Here is a 22,028-nt window from a genome sequence, read left to right on the forward strand (position 1 = left end):
AAGACTGACCCATTTGAATCTTAATACAAGGATTCACAGAGCATCCCTGTAAGTAGTTCAGCGGCATGTGGGCTGTAGGCGCCCGGCGCTGCTCTGTCGCTAAGACCAGCGACACGCCATGGAGACGTTGACCGAATACACGTCCATGTGTATTTTTTGAGGTGTTTATTACGCCGGGTAATGAGTCCTCCGGGTGCTCGCCAGTGAGAGGTGCGCTACGTGCATGTCATACGGAGCTGCACAAAGTTAGTGTCGCCGTCACCTCAATATTTTCTGACAGACGCATGCTGTCAGGCGCAGGTCAGGGAGACAGGTATCGCGGAGGTCAATTCGTTTCCAAACAATGCACGTCTGTGTCCTGACAACAGCAGGTGTGTGTGTGTGTGTGTGTGTGTGTGTGTGTGTGTGCGCGTGTTTGCAAGAGATAGAGGGGGGGGGGCAGAGCTAGAGAGCATAAAAGAGAGAGAGAGTTTTAAAAAATCCTTTACAGACAAACAGATTTACATCAGAAAACGATGAAATTGGAAAAAGGCGAGAGAGAGAGAGAGAGAGAGAGAGAGAGAGAGAGAGAGAGAGGAAGAATGACACAGGAGAGAGAGAGAGAGAGAGACAGAGGAAGAATGACACAGGAGAGAGAGAGAGAGAGAGAGAGAGAGAGAGACAGAGGAAGAATGACACAGGAGAGAGAGAGAGAGAGAGACAGAGGAAGAATGACACAGGAGAGAGAGAGAGAGAGAGAGAGAGGGAGAGAAGGATGTGGGAGATGAGGGAGAGTGAGAGAGAGAGTGGCAGAGGGTGAGAAAAGGGAGAGGGGGGAGGGAAAGGGACACAGGAGAGAGAAAGAGAGGAGGGAGGAGAGAGCGAGAGAGAGAGAGAGAGAGAGGGGGGGGGGGGGGAGATCGACATTGAGACGAGGGAGAGGTAGAGAAAGAGAAGGAGAGCGAGCAAGGGACGGGGAGAGAGACGGGGAGAGCTAGATCACTAGGGAGGGGAGGGGGGAGAGGGAGGGAGAGAGAGAGAGAGAGAGAAGGGGACAGAAAGAGGATGAGAGAGTGAAGACGGACATACAGAGCAGAAAGGAGTGCCTATGTTTTTCTTTCTTTCTTTCTTTCTTTCTTTCTTTCCTTCAGCCAAAAGCTGCTGGGAGAAGTGAGCGGAGCTGGCGCAAGGTGTGCAGTAGTTTTTGTTCTGGGGGGGGGGGGGGAGTGGGTGGGTGGGTTTTCTTTTTTTTGGGGGGGGTGGGGGGGTAAGAAACACCATCGCCCCCCACCACCAACAACAACAACAAAACCAACAACAACCCCACACTGCGGGAGATGCTCAACTTCTCTCCTCCGCCTCTTCCTCTTCTTCCCCCTCCCTCCCTCCCTCCTCCACCTCCTCCTCCTCCTCCTCCTCCGGGACAAGGCATGGACGTGGCGCGGTGAGATGTGAGGGGAGGCTGCATGGGGAGCATGGCATGCAGAGATGGTTACTGTCAGGAAGGACATCCGGACCCCGCTCCCCCTGCTCCACCTGCTCCACCTGCTCCACCTGCTCTGCCTGGCCGCCTGGTGAGTTACCCCCGCGCCCTCCCGCTGCGCCGCTGTCCGTGGTGCTGAAGCTGCCGCTGCCGCTGCCGCTGCTGCTGCTGCCGGTCGCGGGTCGCGCGTTTTGCGTTTTGCTTTGCCCGGTTACCAACAAACAATCGATCCATCAATCAAGCAAACAAACGAACAAATAAACCTTCCCAAAACAATGTGGTTCTGTTTTGCTTCTCTTTCTTTTTGTTATTTCTTCTCCTTTTTGTTTTGTTTTTGTTCAACCCCTGCAGCGTCGTGAAGATCGCCGGGCAGACCAGAAAGGAGGAGAGGATCTACCCGGAGAATTTCACCCGCATCCTGGACAGACTTCTGGACGGATACGACAACAGGCTGCGACCGGGCTTCGGAGGTAAGAAGGCGGAACTTCTAGTCTCACTGACATGTTGCTTCAGCCGCTGTTTGGAAAAACAAACAAACAAACGAACCAAAAAAAAAAAAAAATACACGTGGGAATGGTTTCACGACTCAGAAACGACCTAAGAAAGAAAATGCACCAAAGATTCTAAATTTTATAACTGCATTTCTGGTTATTGGTTTATACTGCTTCTCTCTCTCTCTCTCTCTCTCTCTCTGTCTATATATATATATATATATATATATATATATAAAGAAAAATGTATTGTATGTAATAAAATTTTCACCATATATATATATATATATATATATATATGGTGACATTTTTATTATATTTACTTATATATATAAAGGAAAAATATTATATATATTCATATATATATGAAGAAAGAATTATATCTATTTTGTTAAAGTATTCAATATTATTATTATTATTATTATTATTGTAATTGTTATTGTTATTATCATATATTTATAAATATTTATTTATTTTATTTTATGTTTCTTAATTTATTCAACAGATTGAATTTTTTTTTTTCACATTTTCCACCATGGTCCTGTGTTTACCAGAAAATAGCATATGGTAATATGCCGGACTATTTAAGAAATTACAAAGGTTTGAGAGAAAGGGAATGACCAAATTCTGATTGGTTGAGGAAGCAATGGGCGGGACCGCTGGGAAAACCGCCTGTTTTTATTGGAGGACTTTAGGTTTAGGTTTGGTTATGGTTTTCTGTACATTTATTGCTCACTTATTTTATTCAAAGGGCCAATCTACATTGGTATGTCAATGGCAACTAAGCTTAACTGAAAAATATCATTGGAATTGAAACATAACGAATTTGATTTTTTTTTGAAAGTTAATCTAATGTGTCTTATCCAATGATTTCTTTTCAGTGGACTCAATGTTTTGGGAATAGAGTTTAAATGGAGAATTTAAGTGGTGAAAGTGCATTATTCCCTTTTGTGTGTTGTCTGAAACCAAGTTGAACATCAGCCACCATTAAAGGACCATTTCCCGAAAAGATAAGCCTAATTGGTTTCCCTGTGCAACGTGGAACACATTGCACGGACTGTCTATCTCCCCCATTACATTAATACACGAATGTAGGATATAAACTCTCGCATGCATGTCTGACCTGGTTATTTTGTTTAATCCAAAAGCCTTCCAATCATCTGGTGTAAATAAGTCTGGCCTCTCAGAGTATATGCTGCCATATGAAAAAAATAATAATCATCAAGCAATAGTAATCATCAATTACTTGTTGCGTCACTGTCGTTAAGTAAAACAGTGTTTCTCTGGTTTTATAAGGTCCTGTGACTGAGGTGAAAACTGACATTTATGTGACAAGTTTTGGGCCTGTGTCAGACGTGGAAATGGTAGGTACACATCACGAAAGTGGTGATTCGGAAAGGGTTACTGCATACTGTGCTGTATTGCTGTTCTGTACGGTGTTACTGTATTGCTGTGTCATACCGTTGTATACTGTACTATATATCTCCATACTCGCTTTACTTACATGCACTTTACTGCTCATATCTGTATATACAAATAGCCTATCCCATATACATAACTACATTCCCTTTACTATGACAAATAAACCTCTGATTGTCAAGATATTGTCCAGTTATCTACATTAAACGTGTACGACTATACATAATTGCATGATCTATGACAGTATCCCACATTTCCTGTGGGAATCAGAGATATTTCGGTCGGCACGAAACATCTGCAGAAAAGTGTGTGGGACACTTCCTAAAGGGTGTTTTGAATTTTATATCGGGTTCCATTATGCATCTCTTTGGTCCTAGGAGTACACCATGGACGTGTTCTTTCGACAGACGTGGGTGGACCAGCGGCTGATGTACGAGGGGCCCATGGAGATCCTCAGGCTCAACAACCTGATGGTGACCAAAGTGTGGACGCCGGACACCTTCTTCAGGAACGGCAAGAAGTCGGTGGCGCACAATATGACGGCCCCCAACAAGCTGTTCCGCATCATGAAGAACGGGACCATCCTCTACACCATGAGGTATGACGTATGGTTCCTCACAAACGGCCTCTAGGTCAAAGAACAAGTTGGAGCATCCCAGCCATCGGGAGGTAGAGTGGGGTCGTCTAGTAATCGGAAGGTTGCTGGTTCTATCCCCGGCTACTCCCGGTAGCGTGCTGAAGAGTCGTTGAGCAAGACACTTAAAACCTGACGGCTCCCAATGAGCCTTGCATGGCTGCCCCCATCCGTGTATGAATTAGTTGGAAGTCCTTTTGGACAAATGGGGTTGGGCCTTGATCGATGCGTAGCAAACCTAGTCAGGAAACACATGACCAAGCTATGTTCAATATGGTTTTTGACTATCAAACCAGACGGTCCTCATGTTACCTTACTAACTGTTATCAGCAAAAATGGGCTTGTCTATATTTATATCCCTCAAGGAATTATTTATTTTGAGAGTGAAACTAATACTGAACGCCTGGAGCTTGATGATCTCGCTTCATTTCTCATCTAAGTTGATACGGTTGGAACGGTGGAGTAACTTTTATCCTTTGACTGATTTATCCATTAACTACTGAAGCCTCATAAATAAACCACACTTTGTTGAAGTCTAGTTCCTTGACTATATTTCAATGTACACTGAGTTTTTTTCGTGTGTGTGTATCTGATCCTTTTGAATGCATTTCTTTCCCTGTGCTGACAGGTTGACTATTAGCGCCGAATGTCCGATGAAGCTGGTGAACTTCCCCATGGATGGGCACGCGTGCCCCCTCAAGTTCGGGAGCTGTAAGTCCTCTGTGTGCGTGCGTGCGTGCGTGACATCAGCACTTTGCAAATTGATCCGGTGTTCAGAGCATAGCTTCAGCCGAGGGCAATCAGTGCGAACCGTGTCCTTCTATGACAGTGATCTTCTGCTATTCTCTCAAGACTGGATCAATCAAAAAACACCTGACTATTCCTTGAAAATGTTTGCTTGCCTCACCTGTTAGTACGTGTCCCTCCTTACGTTGTGCTACACAGCATTTTCATCCTGCATCCCATGTCCCATGCATTGAGACCACGTCCCACGTTTTGATTGCCACTATTTTTCAAAAGTCCAAGCGCTGCAGGACGGACGCTTTCCAAAATCTGCTTTCCTACGATGGCTGTGAGGGAAGCGGGGAAGGTTCTCATCACAGGGCCGCGTTGGATGTCGACCAAACTGCGCGCACGTGGGTCAAGTGCAGGTTAAACCCGTCGCCGCCTTTGCTCCGCCCGACGGGGAAAGTTGCGAGACGCCACAAAGTCACAAACGATGCAGATTTAGTCGGAATTTGCTCACAGGCTCACAAAGGGAAAAGCGGAGAGATGTTACGAGCAGAATATTGATGTATATTTTCAAGTTAGATAGACATTATATCCAAAATATTAGGCTGCCTTAATGTCCACATTGTCCCACACAAACATACTCCCTGTCCCACATTTGGTTTGTTGGCATCTGGTCGCCCTACCTGCGAGGCAAGCAAGTGGAATTGGGCGGGATACCACTGAGGTCAGCAAAGCACGCTGGGTATTATCAGTGCTCAAACTTATTGGCTTTTTGCCTTGATACTGCATAGGGCGTAGAACCTCACTATATTCTTTCTCTGGGTCTGTTCTACCTTTTTTACATACAGTATGTAACATGTGAAATATGACTATTATTACTGACATACAGACGCATTTATATGTGTAGTATGTCAAATATTGCTTTCAAAAGCCATTGTAAAGTCGGACCACACTTAAAGCTGAATTCCTTATTGTAGAGCAACGGCTTGAAGGTAGAATCATCGGAATCACTTTTTATTTCACCAAATTGCTTTGACACGCACTAGGACTCTGTGTGGGAGGAATCGGTGCACCAAAGCCTTCATTTATCACTCAAGTTTGTCCCGGCTTGGCGAAAGCAAAGCGGTCCAGCACAAACGCCGCGTCCACGTGGATGCTTTTCTCTTTAGGAGAGATGGGGCCTCGTGAGAGACGGACTGGCAGAACAGCGCCCGTACTTGATAATAACCACGTATTCAATTTGGCATTCAACAGCGAACAATGAAACCCTAACTCAGCATCGCTGTTTATAGGCGGCGTGCCGGTCAGCAGAAATGACTTATCTCGGATGAAGGCGCGCTACTCAAACGGAGCCGCGCCGACTTATCGGAGGAAGGGTAGCGAGCGGACGATTACATCTGCGGGGAGGTGTTGGGGTGATGGAAGGATGGGGGGGGTTGACGACGACAACACGAAAGATGCAAGAGTTTGCTTCACATCCTCCCAACCCTCCTTCAATTATCCACCAGTGTGACTTTGCGGTCGGACAAATTCACATTTCCCCGGTTATCATCATTCTCTAATGGTTTCCGCAGCCACCACCACCCCCCCCCCCCCCCGCCTTCCCCGTCTCTCCTCTATCTCTCCTCCTCCTCCTCCTACTCCCCCTCCTCCTCCTCCTCCTCCTCCCATCCCACTTGGCTCTTGGCCTCGAGTCAGAGAAAGCAGCAGAGGATCTGATGTGGCCCCCAGCGAGGGAAAGGTCACAATCCCTTCCTCTGCCTCAGGATAGTTCAGACCTATGTTGCTATTTTCCATTACTCGTGTGTGTGCGTGCGTGTTTGGGCTTATTGTCATCGTGCCTATTTTCTGTCCATCTTTCCTCGCTTTTATTTTCTGTTTTCTCCTCTTTTTATCCCTTTCTCTCTCTCTCTCTCTCTCTCTCCCTCTCTCTCTCTCTCCCTGTTTCTCCATCTGGACTTGTATGCACAGGCATTGTGTTCCACTCCATGACACACTGTAGTCATTTCATTTTCCCAGAGCAGTTGGTATCCTGCTGCTATGCAGCCCCGTTGGGAGATACAATAGGCAGATACAATGGCTGCACTTCCAAAAACACAGTCTCCTCTTCTCCCGCAATACATCAAACTCTGCTCATCACCATTTTAATAAAGACCAAAAAAAAACTTTCTGTATGTATATAACCTCAAGAAAATGTGGCATCACATTTTTTTCTCCCTCTCAAATATGTGCACGCTAAAGCCAGGGTTTTAGTATCAACAGAGTGTGTCACTCGGTAAATTTTCACTGCTGCCGAGACCGTGGACTGCAACACCGATTTCATTGCGAATCGAAAATCTGAAGGAGAGGGAGTCGATGGAATCCCATGTCAGTAGGAAGCGACCTCATTTCACTTCAAAACAGCTAGAAATAGAAATTAAAATGAAAAAAAAACAACAAAAGAGAAACCATTTGTACACAACAATGAAAACATACGTTTTATTATAATCTCATCAATCCCCTTTTTTCGGGATTTTAAAATCCTTTCTTCCTGCTGCAGATGCGTACCCCAAAACAGAGATGATCTATACCTGGACCAAAGGACCACAGCATTCGGTGGAGGTCCCCCCAGAGTCTTCCAGTCTGGTCCAGTATGACCTCATTGGCCAGACCGTGTCCAGTGAAACCATTAAGTCCATCACAGGTAAGGCCACCGCCCCCTTGCCTATGTGCCATTTTAGGATTTAGTGTGGTCATTTTATGACCTTCATAGTGTGTCTTAAAAGCATCTGATCTTTTTTACTACATGGAGTATGAAGCACATATTAGGCCATTGCGGATGCAGGCAAGTCTTTGGAAGGCCAAGATGGAGTCAAGTCAGTGATCAATGCTTAGTCCATGTCCAAGACTTGGTGGTGAGTCCAACTAGAGGCCAATAGGGCTGAAACTTTAGTAGAGCTAACACTGAGTGGACCAAAACATTGGAGGAAGTATTCAAGATCTGTGTGATTCTGTCAGGCTTCATTGATGATGACAAAATACATTGTATTGTTAGAGTACGGAAGAAAAGTCTGGAGAGGGTCCACACTATAAGTCAGACTCATGTGCTAGAACAATGTTTGCAACATTGTGGAAGTCATGCAGGACTGACTGTTTGCAAACATAGTAGAGCAAGTGAACAGTTTTTGCATGAAATGATGAAAATGTCCTGCCTGTTTTTCTGCTATAATGCAAACATTTAGACGTACAGACCAACATTTTATGATTGTATTTGCATGGATTGTAAACAACTCAGTGGCTTGGATAAATGACGCGCACTGTAGCTTGCAGAGATAGTTCTGTCAGACAACTTGACGGTGCCACATGCTTCCACACCCTTAATGGGCCGGCCTATTTAGGCAGCCAATCCCTCCTGCCCTTCCTGCTTTGCTGCCTGTTTGTTTACTGCATTGCTGAACTCCCTCCGACTCCCCTGCCTCCACCTGTTGGCTTCTAATCTTCTATCCAATGGAGGAGGATTCAAGCTCATCACTCCTATATTTCTAGCTCAAGTATGCCTATGTTTGTCATACACCCCGCCTCCTGCGTAAGTCACACTATAAAAAGTCATGCACTTTTTCGCAATGTGTTGCGCTGCATGCAACACAAGAAGAATGCACATGTTTCAAATATTAATCCCAATCCAAATACAAGGTGTTTGGGTTGCTGGCTGTGTGCGGAACACTTAATTCTCACACAGACAACAATCGGAACATCGGACTGAGGGACACCGGTGCCCTCGGGATCAAGCGCCGTGAACATGGCACTGAAGACGGCCTGTGCGGTCTGATGCCGCAAATCCCGTTGACCGGAAGGCTTGAAGCAGCAGCAAGTTGTTTATGGGAGGAGCGAGGGATCAGTGGCGATGTGTCAATTGGTAGCGGGTGCTGAATGGAAAAACCACCACGATTTCTATCCGGCCCACTTTTTCACGAGCCGGATAGAAGTCTCAGTGGTTTATCCATTCAAAATGTAACATAAACGGGTCAAAAATCAAAACCTGATGATTTCTGCAACTTTTCAACCAATTTTTTTTTGTTGTTGTTTGTTTTATCCATCAGGTGAATATGTGGTGATGACTGTGCATTTCCACTTAAAACGAAAAATGGGCTACTTCATGATTCAGACGTATATCCCCTGCATAATGACAGTAATCCTCTCCCAAGTGTCCTTCTGGATAAATAAAGAATCCGTCCCGGCACGAACTGTTTTCGGTATGTATAACTCCTAAACCCTTCAGTCTTGAGAGAGAGAGAGAGAGAGAGGGAGAGAGAGAGAGAGAGTTTTTCTACACCATTACCCCGCTTTGAAGGCTCTTCACACTGACAAAGCAATCAGCGTCAGAGTGCCTTAAGTCTCCGCAATCAGGTTTTGGTGTTCTGTGAGTGCATTTGAATAGCAAACTAGAAATAGAAAATGTGAATGGTTTAAAAATGTGTTGTGTTTGACTGGAATGTGCAGGTTTTTGAATCGTCATAAGAGGGGTTGAAGTATGGGGCTGAAACTGCCAGGGTTTGAGAGGTTTGGTTCCCTCAAGGGGCCACCAACTCTCAAGACCAGAAAAAGGTTTTAAATAATATGTATACCAATTTAATTTGCCTTTTTATTTGGTAGGATTAACTGAGATGGTCGCTCAAAACCACAACCGCAGTAACAACTACCGTCAGCCTTCATGGTAATGCTTTGTTTGTCAGGATTATTGGCAGCCAGGCAAGGAAATAATACATATGCAGAGGGAGGAATTTCATGTCATTGGGCTTCCAATCACAAGTCCAAAATTGGGGAGTATCTTGATCACCCTGGGCCCATGAATGTCTGTAGAGCGGTGTGAAGATCGCTGATGACTCAATGTAAAAATCATCTCCAAAGTGTTTTTAATACAACCAGTCAAATTGCACGGATGTACAACTGTCCGTGTCTGAAGAAAGAGCTCTGTAACAGAGGTTAATATTCAGCTCACCTACCAGTGACATTCGGTTTCTTATGAGTGATAGCTAATTATGTGGCGGTCACATCAGGGGATGAATTTATGTTCGACAAGGACTCCCCCGGCACGGATTGTTCTAGCGCTCAGCTGTAAAACGGATTTTCTCTAAACTGTTATTGCTATTGGTGAACATTTCCAAAGTCGCACGCACGCGAGGGAGGGTGGGGGGGTTATAAGCCTCTATTGTAATGTTTGCATCCTTGAATGACCTTCTGCTCACAGCAGATTGGTCATCGTTTTACTAAGAACGTGTTAATGGCATCTTTATTGGATAGTGATGAGGGGGCCGAAAGACACAAAGGTAAAGAGGGGTATGTATGTTTTACGTCCACGCCCGAGAGAACCATTGGAATGAAGACCGTTGTATGGTACCCCCCACGCTTAAACGTAGGAGTAGGAGCAGCTGTGGTCTTGTCTTGTTTGTTGACTTGATTTGAGTTCCAGCCACGTAGCGCCAAGTTGGAAAACTCCGGAACTTCAATGGCTGTTGGCACACTTTGGGCTCCCCGTCCTCTCGGTTGTCAGGACATTGGTGAAATGATATGATTAAAAGAGGCTTCACAGGGGAGAAGCAGCTATGGAGTGACATACCTTCTATGTATACCTTCTTCTGTTTTAGAGAGCTTCAGGTATTCCAGTCATCAAGGTTGGCTACATGGCGAGAAAAAGAGTCTTGACTAGCCCTAACCCTACATCTGGAAGACTAGCGACTAATTTCCTATATGAGGGATTGGACAAATGACCGGATTCCATAATAATATGTTTATTATACAAGATGTCCAATCACCACAACCTTAATCCAAAGCATATTTCACAGCCACCTTTGAGCGACCTATTGAGCTGTGTTTCTGTCTATTGTATCCCCCCTTTCTTCCGAAGGCATCACCACTGTCCTGACCATGACGACGCTCAGCATCAGTGCTCGCCACTCCTTGCCCAAGGTGTCCTACGCCACAGCCATGGACTGGTTCATCGCCGTCTGTTTCGCCTTTGTCTTCTCCGCCCTCATCGAGTTCGCTGCCGTCAACTACTTCACCAATGTGCAGCTCGAGCGGGCCAAGAGGAAACCGGCAAAGTGTCCCCCCGGGCCCCAGACCACCCCGGTCAAGGTCAAGGAAACCGAGGAGGTGCTGCAGGTGATTGTTGGTCTTTTGTTCTTCATAATGCCCTGGGCTTACAATCTATCAAAAATATTTCTTTGAATTTTAGAAACTCTGGTCCCAACTAAGGTATTATAAGCTCCCTTATTGTATCAGGTCTGGAGTCTAGACTTTGGAATGGCCTTGAGGGCCTGGCCTGGAAAGCCGAGGTTGGGCTCCGGTTCATCAGGTGCAAAGCATGGAATGTAGCTAAAACATGGTTATGTGATCCAGTGATATGCGTCTTTTAAGACTGCTTTTTCATGGCTTTTGTTAATCTTAAATAGGTAGAAACATGTGTGTCTCAAACCCATATAGATCTATACTTCTATCTGAAGTTGCAGGTTTTCGCTGATTGGATTTTTTCTTGATGTCACAAGAAACTTTTTTTTTTAACTCTTCACTGTTATTTTCTACCGTGAATCAATCGCTCCTGATAAAAAAAGCTGAGCTGTGCTTACAGTATGTCACTTTTTTACCCTGACTACTTTAATTTGCCCTCCAGTTCAAATCCTACTCCAGAGTAATCATGTTTGAATGCAGTTTAGTGACAACGGCACTTCAGTGGATTAGCAGGTTGCCACAGCAACGCAGCCTGGGCACTGCATCTGTATGGTTTTTCAGCAAGTTGCTGGTGCTACGGGGAGGCGGTGTGAGAGTGGCGGAGGCGGAGGCGAAGGAGGAGGAGGATGAGGACGACGGGAGAGGGAATTAATTCTGTTTTTCCTGGAGAGTGGAGGCCCTGTTTGAGGGTGAGAGGGGTCAGATTTGTAGCCCATTTGTAGCTAAGGGTAAAAAAAATGTATACACCCAGTGTGCACGCACCTCCCCTGTTGCACACGGGACAATACAAATTCAATCCTTTTCGTTTAAGGAGGAGGAGGATGTGGTGGGGGGGGATTACTCCTGCAAATGCTGTGGTAGCAGCATCACTCTCGCTGCTTGAAAAACATCAGCTTTCAAAAGATAAGCTCCTTTGATGCTATACTGCATTACCGCCCCGATGCAGCGCTTCCTACTTTCTGTCTTAAGCTTGTGTGAAATGAGCGAAATCCTTGGTAAGTGACATCTGTATGTCGCCCAGCGTGGCATGCGTACTGATGAGAGCCATCTGTGTGATGAAGAGCGTAATCAGATCAATATGACAAGGTTTATAGATCGCCCTCCCCCTCTCTTTACATATCGAAAGGCAACAAAAACAAACATGCTTTTCGCGATTTCTCTTATTCCTCCTCCAAAATAGGCTCGGGCATAGGCTCCGCCTCACCTACAAATGCCTTTGAACACTTAATTTGTCGAAAGGTCAGATCAGGTCTTTTTAAGGGATATACGGTCTTTGACTGCGCTCATGTTTTGCTGTTTGAATATGAAATTAGAAGTTAGAAGCTTCAGAGTTTTCGAGGACAATCCGACTATACAAAATGTATATATTTCGTATCCCAATTTAAGCCCATATACTGTCCCTTACTAATGCCGAACAAAGATTCTCTTTTATTCTTTTTTTTTGCTCTCTCCATTGACTTCCATTACTATCTTGAACTGCGTCCCAACTGCATACTTTTGACTGAAACATGAAGGAGGTAAAAATGTCCTTAGGCAGCATTGGGGCTCAGATAATTGACGGGCCAACTGGTGATAGTGGGATTGCTGATTCAGTCCCTGGAACCAAGTGTCCTTGAGCAAGTTACTGAACCCTCAACTGCTCCCAGTGAGTAAATTGAGTCCTGGCATGCCTCCTTCTGCCATCAATCTTTTAATGTTCTTTAGTATATTATTATTACTATTGTTATTATTGATCTAGTGATTAATAGAAAGAGGTGTTATCTTATGTAAAATGATAGGCTATCAAGAAAGGACAAGAAAGAAAAAACAATCCACATCGGCAATACTGTTCATTGATACTGTGTGTGGCTTGATTGCATTAAGAAGTTCAACAGTCCACAATAGTCCAACAACAAAGCATACAAAGGACTTATTGTTTCCTTTCTTACAGCTAAACCCGGACACGAATGGCAACCTGAGGAAGCGGATGAGTTACATTTGCCAGCAGGAGTGTCGCGGCTGCGCTGCCCAGGTGTCCCAATCCAGCGTCAACAGAACCAGGCAGGCCCGACCCGCTGGCCCGCTCACCTCGGCCTCCGGGGCCAACGGCAGCTCCTCCTCCACGTTGTCCCGGTGCAGCCCCAAATCTGAGAGCCACCTCAGTGCGGCCTCCTCCTCCACTCAGCTGGTGAAAAACGTACCCTCGGCCGCGCCAACGACCACGCCCACCACACCGGATGTGGCAGTGGGGACCCCGTACAAGCAGGGCGCAGATCCCCAGTCCCTCCAGTTCCTGCTGGGGCCCAAGCTGGAGCGCATCCAGATTATGGGCCACAAGAAGGAGCCCAAGCAGTCGCCGTGCTCGCAGCCCACCACTGCCGGCATGGGTGGAACCAGCAAGATAGACAAGTACGCCCGGATTCTCTTCCCGGTTTCCTTTGGGGCTTTCAACATGGTCTACTGGGTGGTCTACCTGTCCAAGGACACCATGGTGCCCAAGGAAGGCTGAAGGCTTCCTCTGTCCAGGGCGTGGCATGAGGAGTACAAGCTGTTTCACGGGAAGGGATTATGGATCTGTTTTTTTCAAAGCTTTTGAGATAATAAGAGAATGCCGTGCGCCTTGCCAAGCAGGTGAATAGAAAAGTGCTGGACAAGCATTCCTGTGTCTGGGAGGACACACTAAGAACACCGTCAGGACCTTCTCAAGGTTCCTTGGATCGAAGCCAGCATGGGAACTTCAGAGTCAAGTTGAGAACATCTGCATTCTCGAACACGCTGGAATTGTTCTCCTTGTGGAACTTTGGACTGTGAAGGTTGTCAAAAGGCTCAAACTGCCTCATGGTCCTTGTTGGACCGTCGTCGAAAAAAGCATGAAGTCTTTCCATTTGGGAAAAAGGTTTCTATCTGCATATACTGTTCTTCACAAACGATATGAGCGAAGGACATTTTAATTTGTTTAAGGTTAAATTATTTATACATAAAAATTATAGATATGATAAAACAATATTTTAACAATTTAAAATATTTAAAAGCTAGTTCCTTTGGGAGCTGGGAAGCAGGCTAGCAACATGAAGCAGTTTGATATCAGACATTTTTTGTTTGCAGGGGGGCCTCATTGTTAATTCTGGAGACTGTCCACTTTGTTGTCTCATTGCGTTTTATTTTTAGACAATGGCAATAAGCAAAATGTTGGTAATCAGGAAGTTCTTAGGGTGGTATCAAATGCATTTAGTAGACTGATGTTGTCTGATTGTTCAAGTTCACACTCCCAACACAAGGTATTGTAAGGCCAAAAAACATGTGAGGCCAGGACCTGCATTTATCCCTTAAAGTAAAGGGTCAAATTCATGCTACCCACATATGCATGGTAGCCATTAAAAGTCTATTTTTTTTAGCATAGATAAACCTGACAAAGCATCTTTTTCAGGCAAGGTTTATGGACTCAACATAATATACTGGATCCTGGGAAGAAAAATAAGATTTTGGGGGGGGGGGTTCAGCTTCGCATAACAGAGTAGAAAAGTCATTGTAGGTAATTAATTCATTTTAGCGCTTAAGCTCTCCTGCTGTAATCGGTTGCCAAAGAGACAAGAAGAGAAGAGAAGAGAAAAGAAGAAAAGAAGAGAAGAGAAGAGAAGAGAAGAGAAGAGAGAGACAACGGAAGAGATTTGCGTCTCAAAAGAAGGAGAGTAAGCCTCCGACGTTGAGTGGCGAGATAAATGCCATGGAAATACTGACGGCTTGTTGCTTTGGGGAAAAGGGAAGAAGAGGGTCGAACTGGTTCAATGCCAGGGGAGCACACGCAGATCGTGGACTGAGTGGTTTCCAACAGGTTTTCGGGGTCTTTATTATTCCGATTAATTTATTTTGTGAACAAACAAATGGCCGTGCTTCCGAGGGGAGGACCTCTGTGTTCAAATGGGTGTTCTTGTTTAATGACCACTATGACTTGTCTTCCCATTAAATGAAACATGACCCAACCATTGCTGATGGGGTTTTGGTGTAAAATGAACTGTTCCGTCGTCCATGATTGACTTAAGAACCTCAAAATTCCCCATGAAAGTCGATGTCGCAATATTAGTAAATCAAATCCACCTCTGCTCTTCTTTAGTTTTATTAGTCTACAACGGGCCACAACGGGTGGGCCGCCGCTCACCTCTCTGAAAAGAAGCCGTCTGTGAAATTTATATTGCCGTTGTGACCAAACCCCTCGACCTTCTCTCGTCATTTTCTTTCGCCTTCTTTCTTGCCGTACTCCAGTCTTTACATAGTGTCTCGCTCTTCCGTCCATGTGAATCGTTAGGCTACAAAACTGCTAACGCAGGTGATGGTGGTGCACATGGTTGTTACCGTTACTGTTGATGAAGACCATCCATAGTATTTTTGCCGTACTTTTGGAGTAAAGAGTAGCCTGATGTTAAGGTGTCCCCAGGTTTGACATAATCCTTTTTATGTTTTATGTCCAAACTTTTCGCCGGAGGGACTCCAGACTCATGTGTCGTTTGAAAGATTTGTTCGCTGCAAAATGAAAGGTTTTTGAGTCATCACTTCTACCAGTGTTGGATCTTCAATTCACATTGGGAACACACACATACACTGATCAGCCACATCATTAAAACACTGATAAGTGAAATGAATAACATTGCTCATCTCGATCCAATGGCCCTTGTCAAGGGGTGGGATATATAAGGCAGCAAGTGAACAGTCAGTTCTTGAAGTTGATGTGTTGGAAGCAGGAAAAATGGACAAGCGTGAGAATCTGAGCCACTTTGACAAGGACCAAACTTTGATGTCTAGACGACTGGATCAGAGCATCTCCAAAACAGGTATTGTGGGGCGTTCCTGGTATGCAGTGGTTAGTACCTACTAAAGGTGGTCCAAGGAAGGACAACCGGTGAACCGGCGACAGGCTCATGGACGCCCAAGGCTCATTGATGCGCATGGGGGGCGAAGTCTAGCCTGTCTGGTCTAGTCCCACAGAACAGCCACTGTAGCACAAATTGCTGAAAAACGTAATGCTGCTATGATAGAAAGGTGTCAGCACACATAGTGCATCACAGCTTGGTATGTATGGGGCTGCGTAGCCACAGACCAGTCAGAGTGCCCATGCTGACCTCTGTCCACTGCCGAAAGCACCTACAATGGGCACCGTTGAACAATGGAGCAATGGAAGAAAGTGGCCTGGTCTGATGAATAATGTTTCCTTCTACGTCATGTGGATGGTCGGGTTTAGGGTCCAATTCAATCGAGCATCTGTGGGATGTCCTGGAACAACAAGCCCGATCCATGGGGGCCCCACCTCACAACTTCCAGGACTTTAAGGATCTGCTGCTAACGTCTTGGTGCCAGATACCACAGGACACCTTCAGAGGTCTTGTGGAGTCCATGCCTCCACGGGGCACAGCTGTTTTGGCGGCACGAGGGGACCTTCACAATATTTCTGGTAATTAGTGGTGGTTTTAATGTTGGAGCTGATCGGTGTAGAGTATATTGAGTGCATGTGGTTTAGTTTCAGCTATTAAACGCCGTCTTTTTGAGTAATGCCTCCTCTTGGCATTTTAGTTTTTTGTGGGGCTTCCAAGAAAGTAGTACAACGGCACTACTGGATGGAAAACTGCTAAATCTAGCATGCTATTAAACCATTAATAGATTGTTATGTCTGGGCTTTCGGGATACATTTTCTCCCAAGAGTTATCATAATGCTCCCTCTCTTTTTTTTTTTTTTTTTTTTTTTTGCTGACGAGACAGAATCCAGTTTCCTTAAAGTCTCTTAAAGTGACATAATGAGATTTCATGAGAACCTTTTAGGAGTTACGGCCCGGACGGGTTCTAAGGTTCACGTGTGACAGGCGTTCCACTCACGTTGTAAATTGCCTCCCTTATGTAACCGAATACAAAAATACAGTCTCCATTATTAGCAACTGTGTTATTTCATACAGCGGCAGAAAAGTGATTATCGATGTGACTTTAACAGAAAATAGCCCGGTTCCTTTTCTCCCTCTCTCTGGAGCTCTCATATGAAACTCATAGCTCTGTTAGACTGTAACAAAATACTATCTGAGATCTCTTTAAATATATCAGAGATATAGTCTTAAGGTGCCACATTTAGGGAAAATTGAATTGAGGGTTTTTTTTGTTTGGTTTATTAAATTGTAAAGGCTACCATCAAATCATGAAACCTCAATACCAGGAAATGCTTTGTCCATTTTGGGGGAATTTAACAAAACAAACCAAATAAAAAAATGTTCATGCTAAGAAACTCTTCAAATCGTATTAACTTTTTTGTTTTGGATTTCCTTGACTTAAAATGTCATTTTTTATTTTAAGTAATTATTATAATAATAATAATTATTATTATAATAATAATAATAATAATAATTATTATTATTATTATTATTATTATATTATTATTATTATTGTTACTATAGGTAATGATATATAATAATTGAATAATAAATAACTTCTAGTTTTTAGTTTTCAAAAAGGCAGCTCTGCTTATTATCACTCTGTTCAAATAACATTTTCTTAACTCAACATCAGTGGGAGCTTCTCCTTTATACATTTTCCAATCCCTAAACCTCAGTTCATCATTTCCCTTTATGCAACGGCCTGTTGTGTGAAAAGGTCGGTAGAGAAGGGAACCTCTTCAGCTGAGATCAGAACAAGTGTGTTGAAAATACTGGTGGAAAATGGTTGAAAATACTGGTGGAAAATGAGCAACTACAAGAATGAAAGTGTTCTTCTGATACAAAATGACCTCAGACATTAAGAGGGCTGTATGTCATATGGGTGCCATTAAAATAAATACTACCACAGCAAAAGACACCGTTCTTCTCTGTACACCTTCATGTGCATTCGCTTGTGTTGTGCACTGTCGACCCTGTCTGCAAAGTTTGAAGTGGTAATCCTTAATTCCATAATTCATCCACAATTCCATATTAGCTACTTTTTTTATCTTGCATCTCATCGGAAAAGTCAATTTAATGTATTTGTGAAATGCATGTGCTCCGCCTGTATGCTGTTTGCATTGTTGGTGGCGGGGTCTGCCACTAATCGAGCATGGACAAGAACTGAAATGCAGCTGTGGTGAATTTGATAAAGCAGCGTAGCTAGTTGTGGTCAGTAAACTATCGCTATCATGATACGCCCTAAAATATGTTTAAAAATATACAAATATATATAAAGATTTGCCCAGCACCTCAAGTGACAAAACAAAAAAAAAAAACACATATCAATCGATCAGAACAAGTCACAGAAAAGAAAGTATATTGAATGGAATTCTAGGACTGTGTAATCCACCCAATACAGACGATGGTCTGGATTTTCACTTCGAACCATGGACTTGTACCATTATTGGAGTTTACATGATTAAGATGACCTTCATATCCCATGCGCATACACTTCACAGTACAAGAACAAACATATATTCGTATTGATATATAAATTCTGAAAAAGGAGCCCTACCTCAAACTTTTGTTATGTGTTAATGTCTCTCTATTGATAGAGAGCGGCATTACAAACTGCATTTCATGAGATTGATATCCAAACATCAGGAAATTCACAAGATTTGAAACAATAAAGGTTCCACCCAATGAAAATAGTACCAACATCAACAATGTATTAAAGTTGACCTATTGTGCTTCTTTTCTACAAGTTTATATATGTTTCTGATGTCCTCAAAACGTGTTTTTGAAGTTTTTTGCTGAAAATTTTGATTATGCATTGGAGCCATTGTAACCTACGTCAAAATGGGCTGTCTTTTTGTGGGTAGAGCCGCCCCCTTGAGGCCCCTAGTTCTGTGAGTCAATGGTGTTTGAGCACAAGTTCCAGGTTGTGTGAGCCAAGGGGGTTTAAGATTTACACCTGATGTCATTGTATTTCTCTGTAGACTTTCACAGATGTAATTTTATCATTCTGCCAAAATCTGTTTCTGGACAAATTTGAGGCGAGAAATTAGCAATCCAGTTGCTGAATCTTCACTCATATTGGATCTAGGAGGCCTCATTTGAAAGTTTGTTCCGAATTTCACTGCGGTGTATGGAGCAGCGCAGAGATTGGAGAAGAGCTTGGAGCAGAGCAGCTACGGTGGGGCTAGGGGCTTTTTCGTTTCATTCAATTACGGAAACGCCAGAATATAAAATAAATACATCTATGGTTTTGTTTGAAGACACGCGGAGTGGATCGTGTGTGGCAGCCGACAGCACTCAACCAACGTGGACACACACAAACACCGAAAGAAAAACAGAGCAAATACTTACATTTCCATCATCTGCAATGTTGTCACGGACAGTTGGTATTAATTCCTCTTTATTTAAAAGATTTGTGCTGGTCTGTAAGCCAACAACAGAGCACTTCCCATGCTTAGCGCTTATCTCTGATGCTAGCGGGTCCAGTCGTGCTCCAGCCATGGGTGGATCTTTTCTTCTTTTTTTTTTACCTGTGCTGCTAGCATGCTTGGCCATACAACACAAAGTATTTTTATATCATTGCATCTATGACAGAGTTAGTCTCAACCTGCAATGGAACTTTTCATTCATTCTTTAATCATCAAGAACTGCTGCAATAACTCTCGTCCTGTGGACGACCTGTAGGATGACAAGAGCACAGCCTTTTGTGACACAGAACCACCACCAACCCTCTAATAAATGCCGGGGGTGTGGTCTACACAAATAAATACAAGCCTGCCTCAAATTCAGACCAAAGGAAAAACTGATTGAAGCTGTAGAATGTTCTGTGTGGAGCTCTGCTCCCAAACAAAGCAAATAAAAACAGTGTGTTTTTATTGTAAATGTATTTAATTTACTCCGTTTCCTACTGCTGCGTAGCAGATCACAGATGGCTTCTTGGGGCAAATGGCCTCCTCTGAGCGTTTCGCTCTCCAGCTCGCCAAGCAAGAAGTGGTGCGTTCAAGGCAAACTTGGAAAACTGTAATTCCCCCGTCGGCTAACACATGTGCAACGTTTGGGGTAACTACTAGCTCTCTCTTGTTTCACCATGTGTTTGCATGTCATGACACCCAGATGAAAATTTGATTTAAAATGTATACTAAAATATGATCAGTATACTTATTAAACAGAGGGAATTAGATATAAAAGCCTGCCTCTAACATAAGTCTGCTTCCAATAAAGGCATAGTACCCTCTGCAGTTGAGGTAAATAGAAGCCCCAGTCACTATTTGAGGAAATACAGTAATTGAAATTGAAATAAAATCGTAAAATCGTTGTGTAATATATAGTATTATAGTATTAGTATTACTCAAATTACGGTTTAGAGAAAGTACCGTGAGAAATAATGAAACTGTGGACTGTTATAATTTGAGGTTTGATATGGGCTTCCATATGAGGTATGATTGGAGGTTTGATTTTGAAGTATGATATGCTATCAAAATGTTTGCTCAGCTATTAATTTTATCGACCCCAGTGCCACAACCCCAGCGGCTTCAAAAAATACAAACGGTATTTCAGCAGGATTTCTTGAATTTAAAAAAAAATACAAAAGACATTCTCTCCCATATAAAAACTAGTCCCGTGAAAAATAATTAAATAAACAAAACATTTAGAATCGTGCTCTTTCTTTTTGCAGTCTTCTACAGGTTCCAATTTTCAGGAAGCTTTCATGTTGAGAGCCATCTAAATTGTTTTGAAACTTTATATTTTTAATAAGATGATACGTTATTCTTTCAAACGATGGTTTAAAACATTTACTACGGTTAACACTGTGCCAAGACGACGTTTTAAACTCCACCCATCCCGACATCCATTTTCCATACCCACTTTGTCCTGAGTTTTGACAGAAAAAGTTGAACTTAGCGTCTGTGACATCAGCCGCTGGGGTCGGAAGTCATGTTTTGAAGCCTTGAGTTTGGGTTTACGACCCCCCACCCCCCCCTTGAAACAGTCCCAGGGAGGAAGAGACACGCCGCGCTCATACATGTCTTTTAAGCCTTAATCTCATCTTTATGGAACAATAATTAAAAAAGATCACAACGCACAACTTAAATCTTGAGACCCCATAATCTAAAATATTGACTCCGCATTTCTTGTGAGTTTTCTGGAGCAGCATCTAGCGGCCATGAGCTGAACTGCAGGTTAAACCACTGACGCGCTTGTATATTGAAGTCCAGTTTATAAACTGCTCAGCCACTGGCATTGATATGGCGTCACCTGGTGGCATTACACTGGTATCACAGTCTACGGTGATGCCAGTGACAAGTCAGCGACGTAATTAATTGGGTAGTTCAATTATTATTATTATTATTATTATTATTATTATTATTATTATTATTATTATTATTAAAACATGACGGTGCAACCTGGCGACCTCCGTAAAGCGCAGCCGCTCCCATGTAAATAAAGCTCCTTCTAAGGTATTGACAATGTAAGGATTGTTATTTTTTATGGCACTATACAACAATTAAAACATACTTGTGAATATTATATTCCATTTCTGCCACGTCTATTCCGTAAATTCTACACACTGTACCTTTAAGTAAGTGTATCAATTTTGTAATAAAATGTATAAAGAGATGAAATAATGAATACATAGATAGATAGATACATAGATCAATTAATTGTAAATTAATTGAATAATTCATAATTTTAATTTATTTATTATAAATTATAAATTTAATACCATTAAAAAATAAAGAATCCAAAAGTAAAAATGTGAAGACATGAATTCATAAAAAAAAGAAAGAAAGACAGCGAAAAAGAAAGAAAGGGTGCGAGAAAGACACACATGGCATTTAACTGAAGATCTAAACACAGGACAGCTTAAATATCCAGATGACAGCCAATGCGTTGGAAGACAAAAACAACAACAACAACAACAACTTTCATGCCGCACTATGAAGTCACACAAGGTCGCTGAAGTGTAGAGACAAAGCTGATGTGTTGACACTGCGCGTCCGCCAGGGGGAGACAAACCCCAGGCCTGCAAACACCACCGGCGGCATCCGTGTCCCTCTCTTTGCTACAGGGCAGAACCATTTGGAGGCTTTGTGGAGATTATGTATGTTATGCATGATAATTACCAGATATATGGCATGCGTGCGCCTCGTTTTCAAGCCACGGCGTCTGCTTTTACATGCCGAAATCTAAAGATT

At 43.4% G+C, this 22,028-nt stretch overlaps 1 protein-coding gene across 1 annotated transcript; it reads left to right on the plus strand.

The window, feature by feature from the left end:
- Nucleotides 1-1,826: 1,826 nt before the first annotated feature.
- Nucleotides 1,827-13,433, plus strand: gabra4 (gamma-aminobutyric acid type A receptor subunit alpha4; the record flags this gene model as incomplete). Its single annotated transcript, XM_080007769.1, has 8 exons — nt 1,827-1,932; nt 3,250-3,317; nt 3,750-3,970; nt 4,635-4,717; nt 7,278-7,421; nt 8,818-8,970; nt 10,623-10,879; nt 12,876-13,433. The coding sequence occupies exons 2-8, from the start codon at nt 3,315-3,317 to the stop codon at nt 13,431-13,433; spliced, it is 1,419 nt and encodes a 472-aa protein (XP_079863895.1). The 5' UTR covers nt 1,827-1,932; nt 3,250-3,314.
- Nucleotides 13,434-22,028: the final 8,595 nt, after the last annotated feature.

This window comes from Zeus faber (genome assembly GCF_960531495.2).
Source record: "Zeus faber genome assembly, chromosome: 10".
NCBI lineage: Eukaryota > Metazoa > Chordata > Actinopteri > Zeiformes > Zeidae > Zeus > Zeus faber.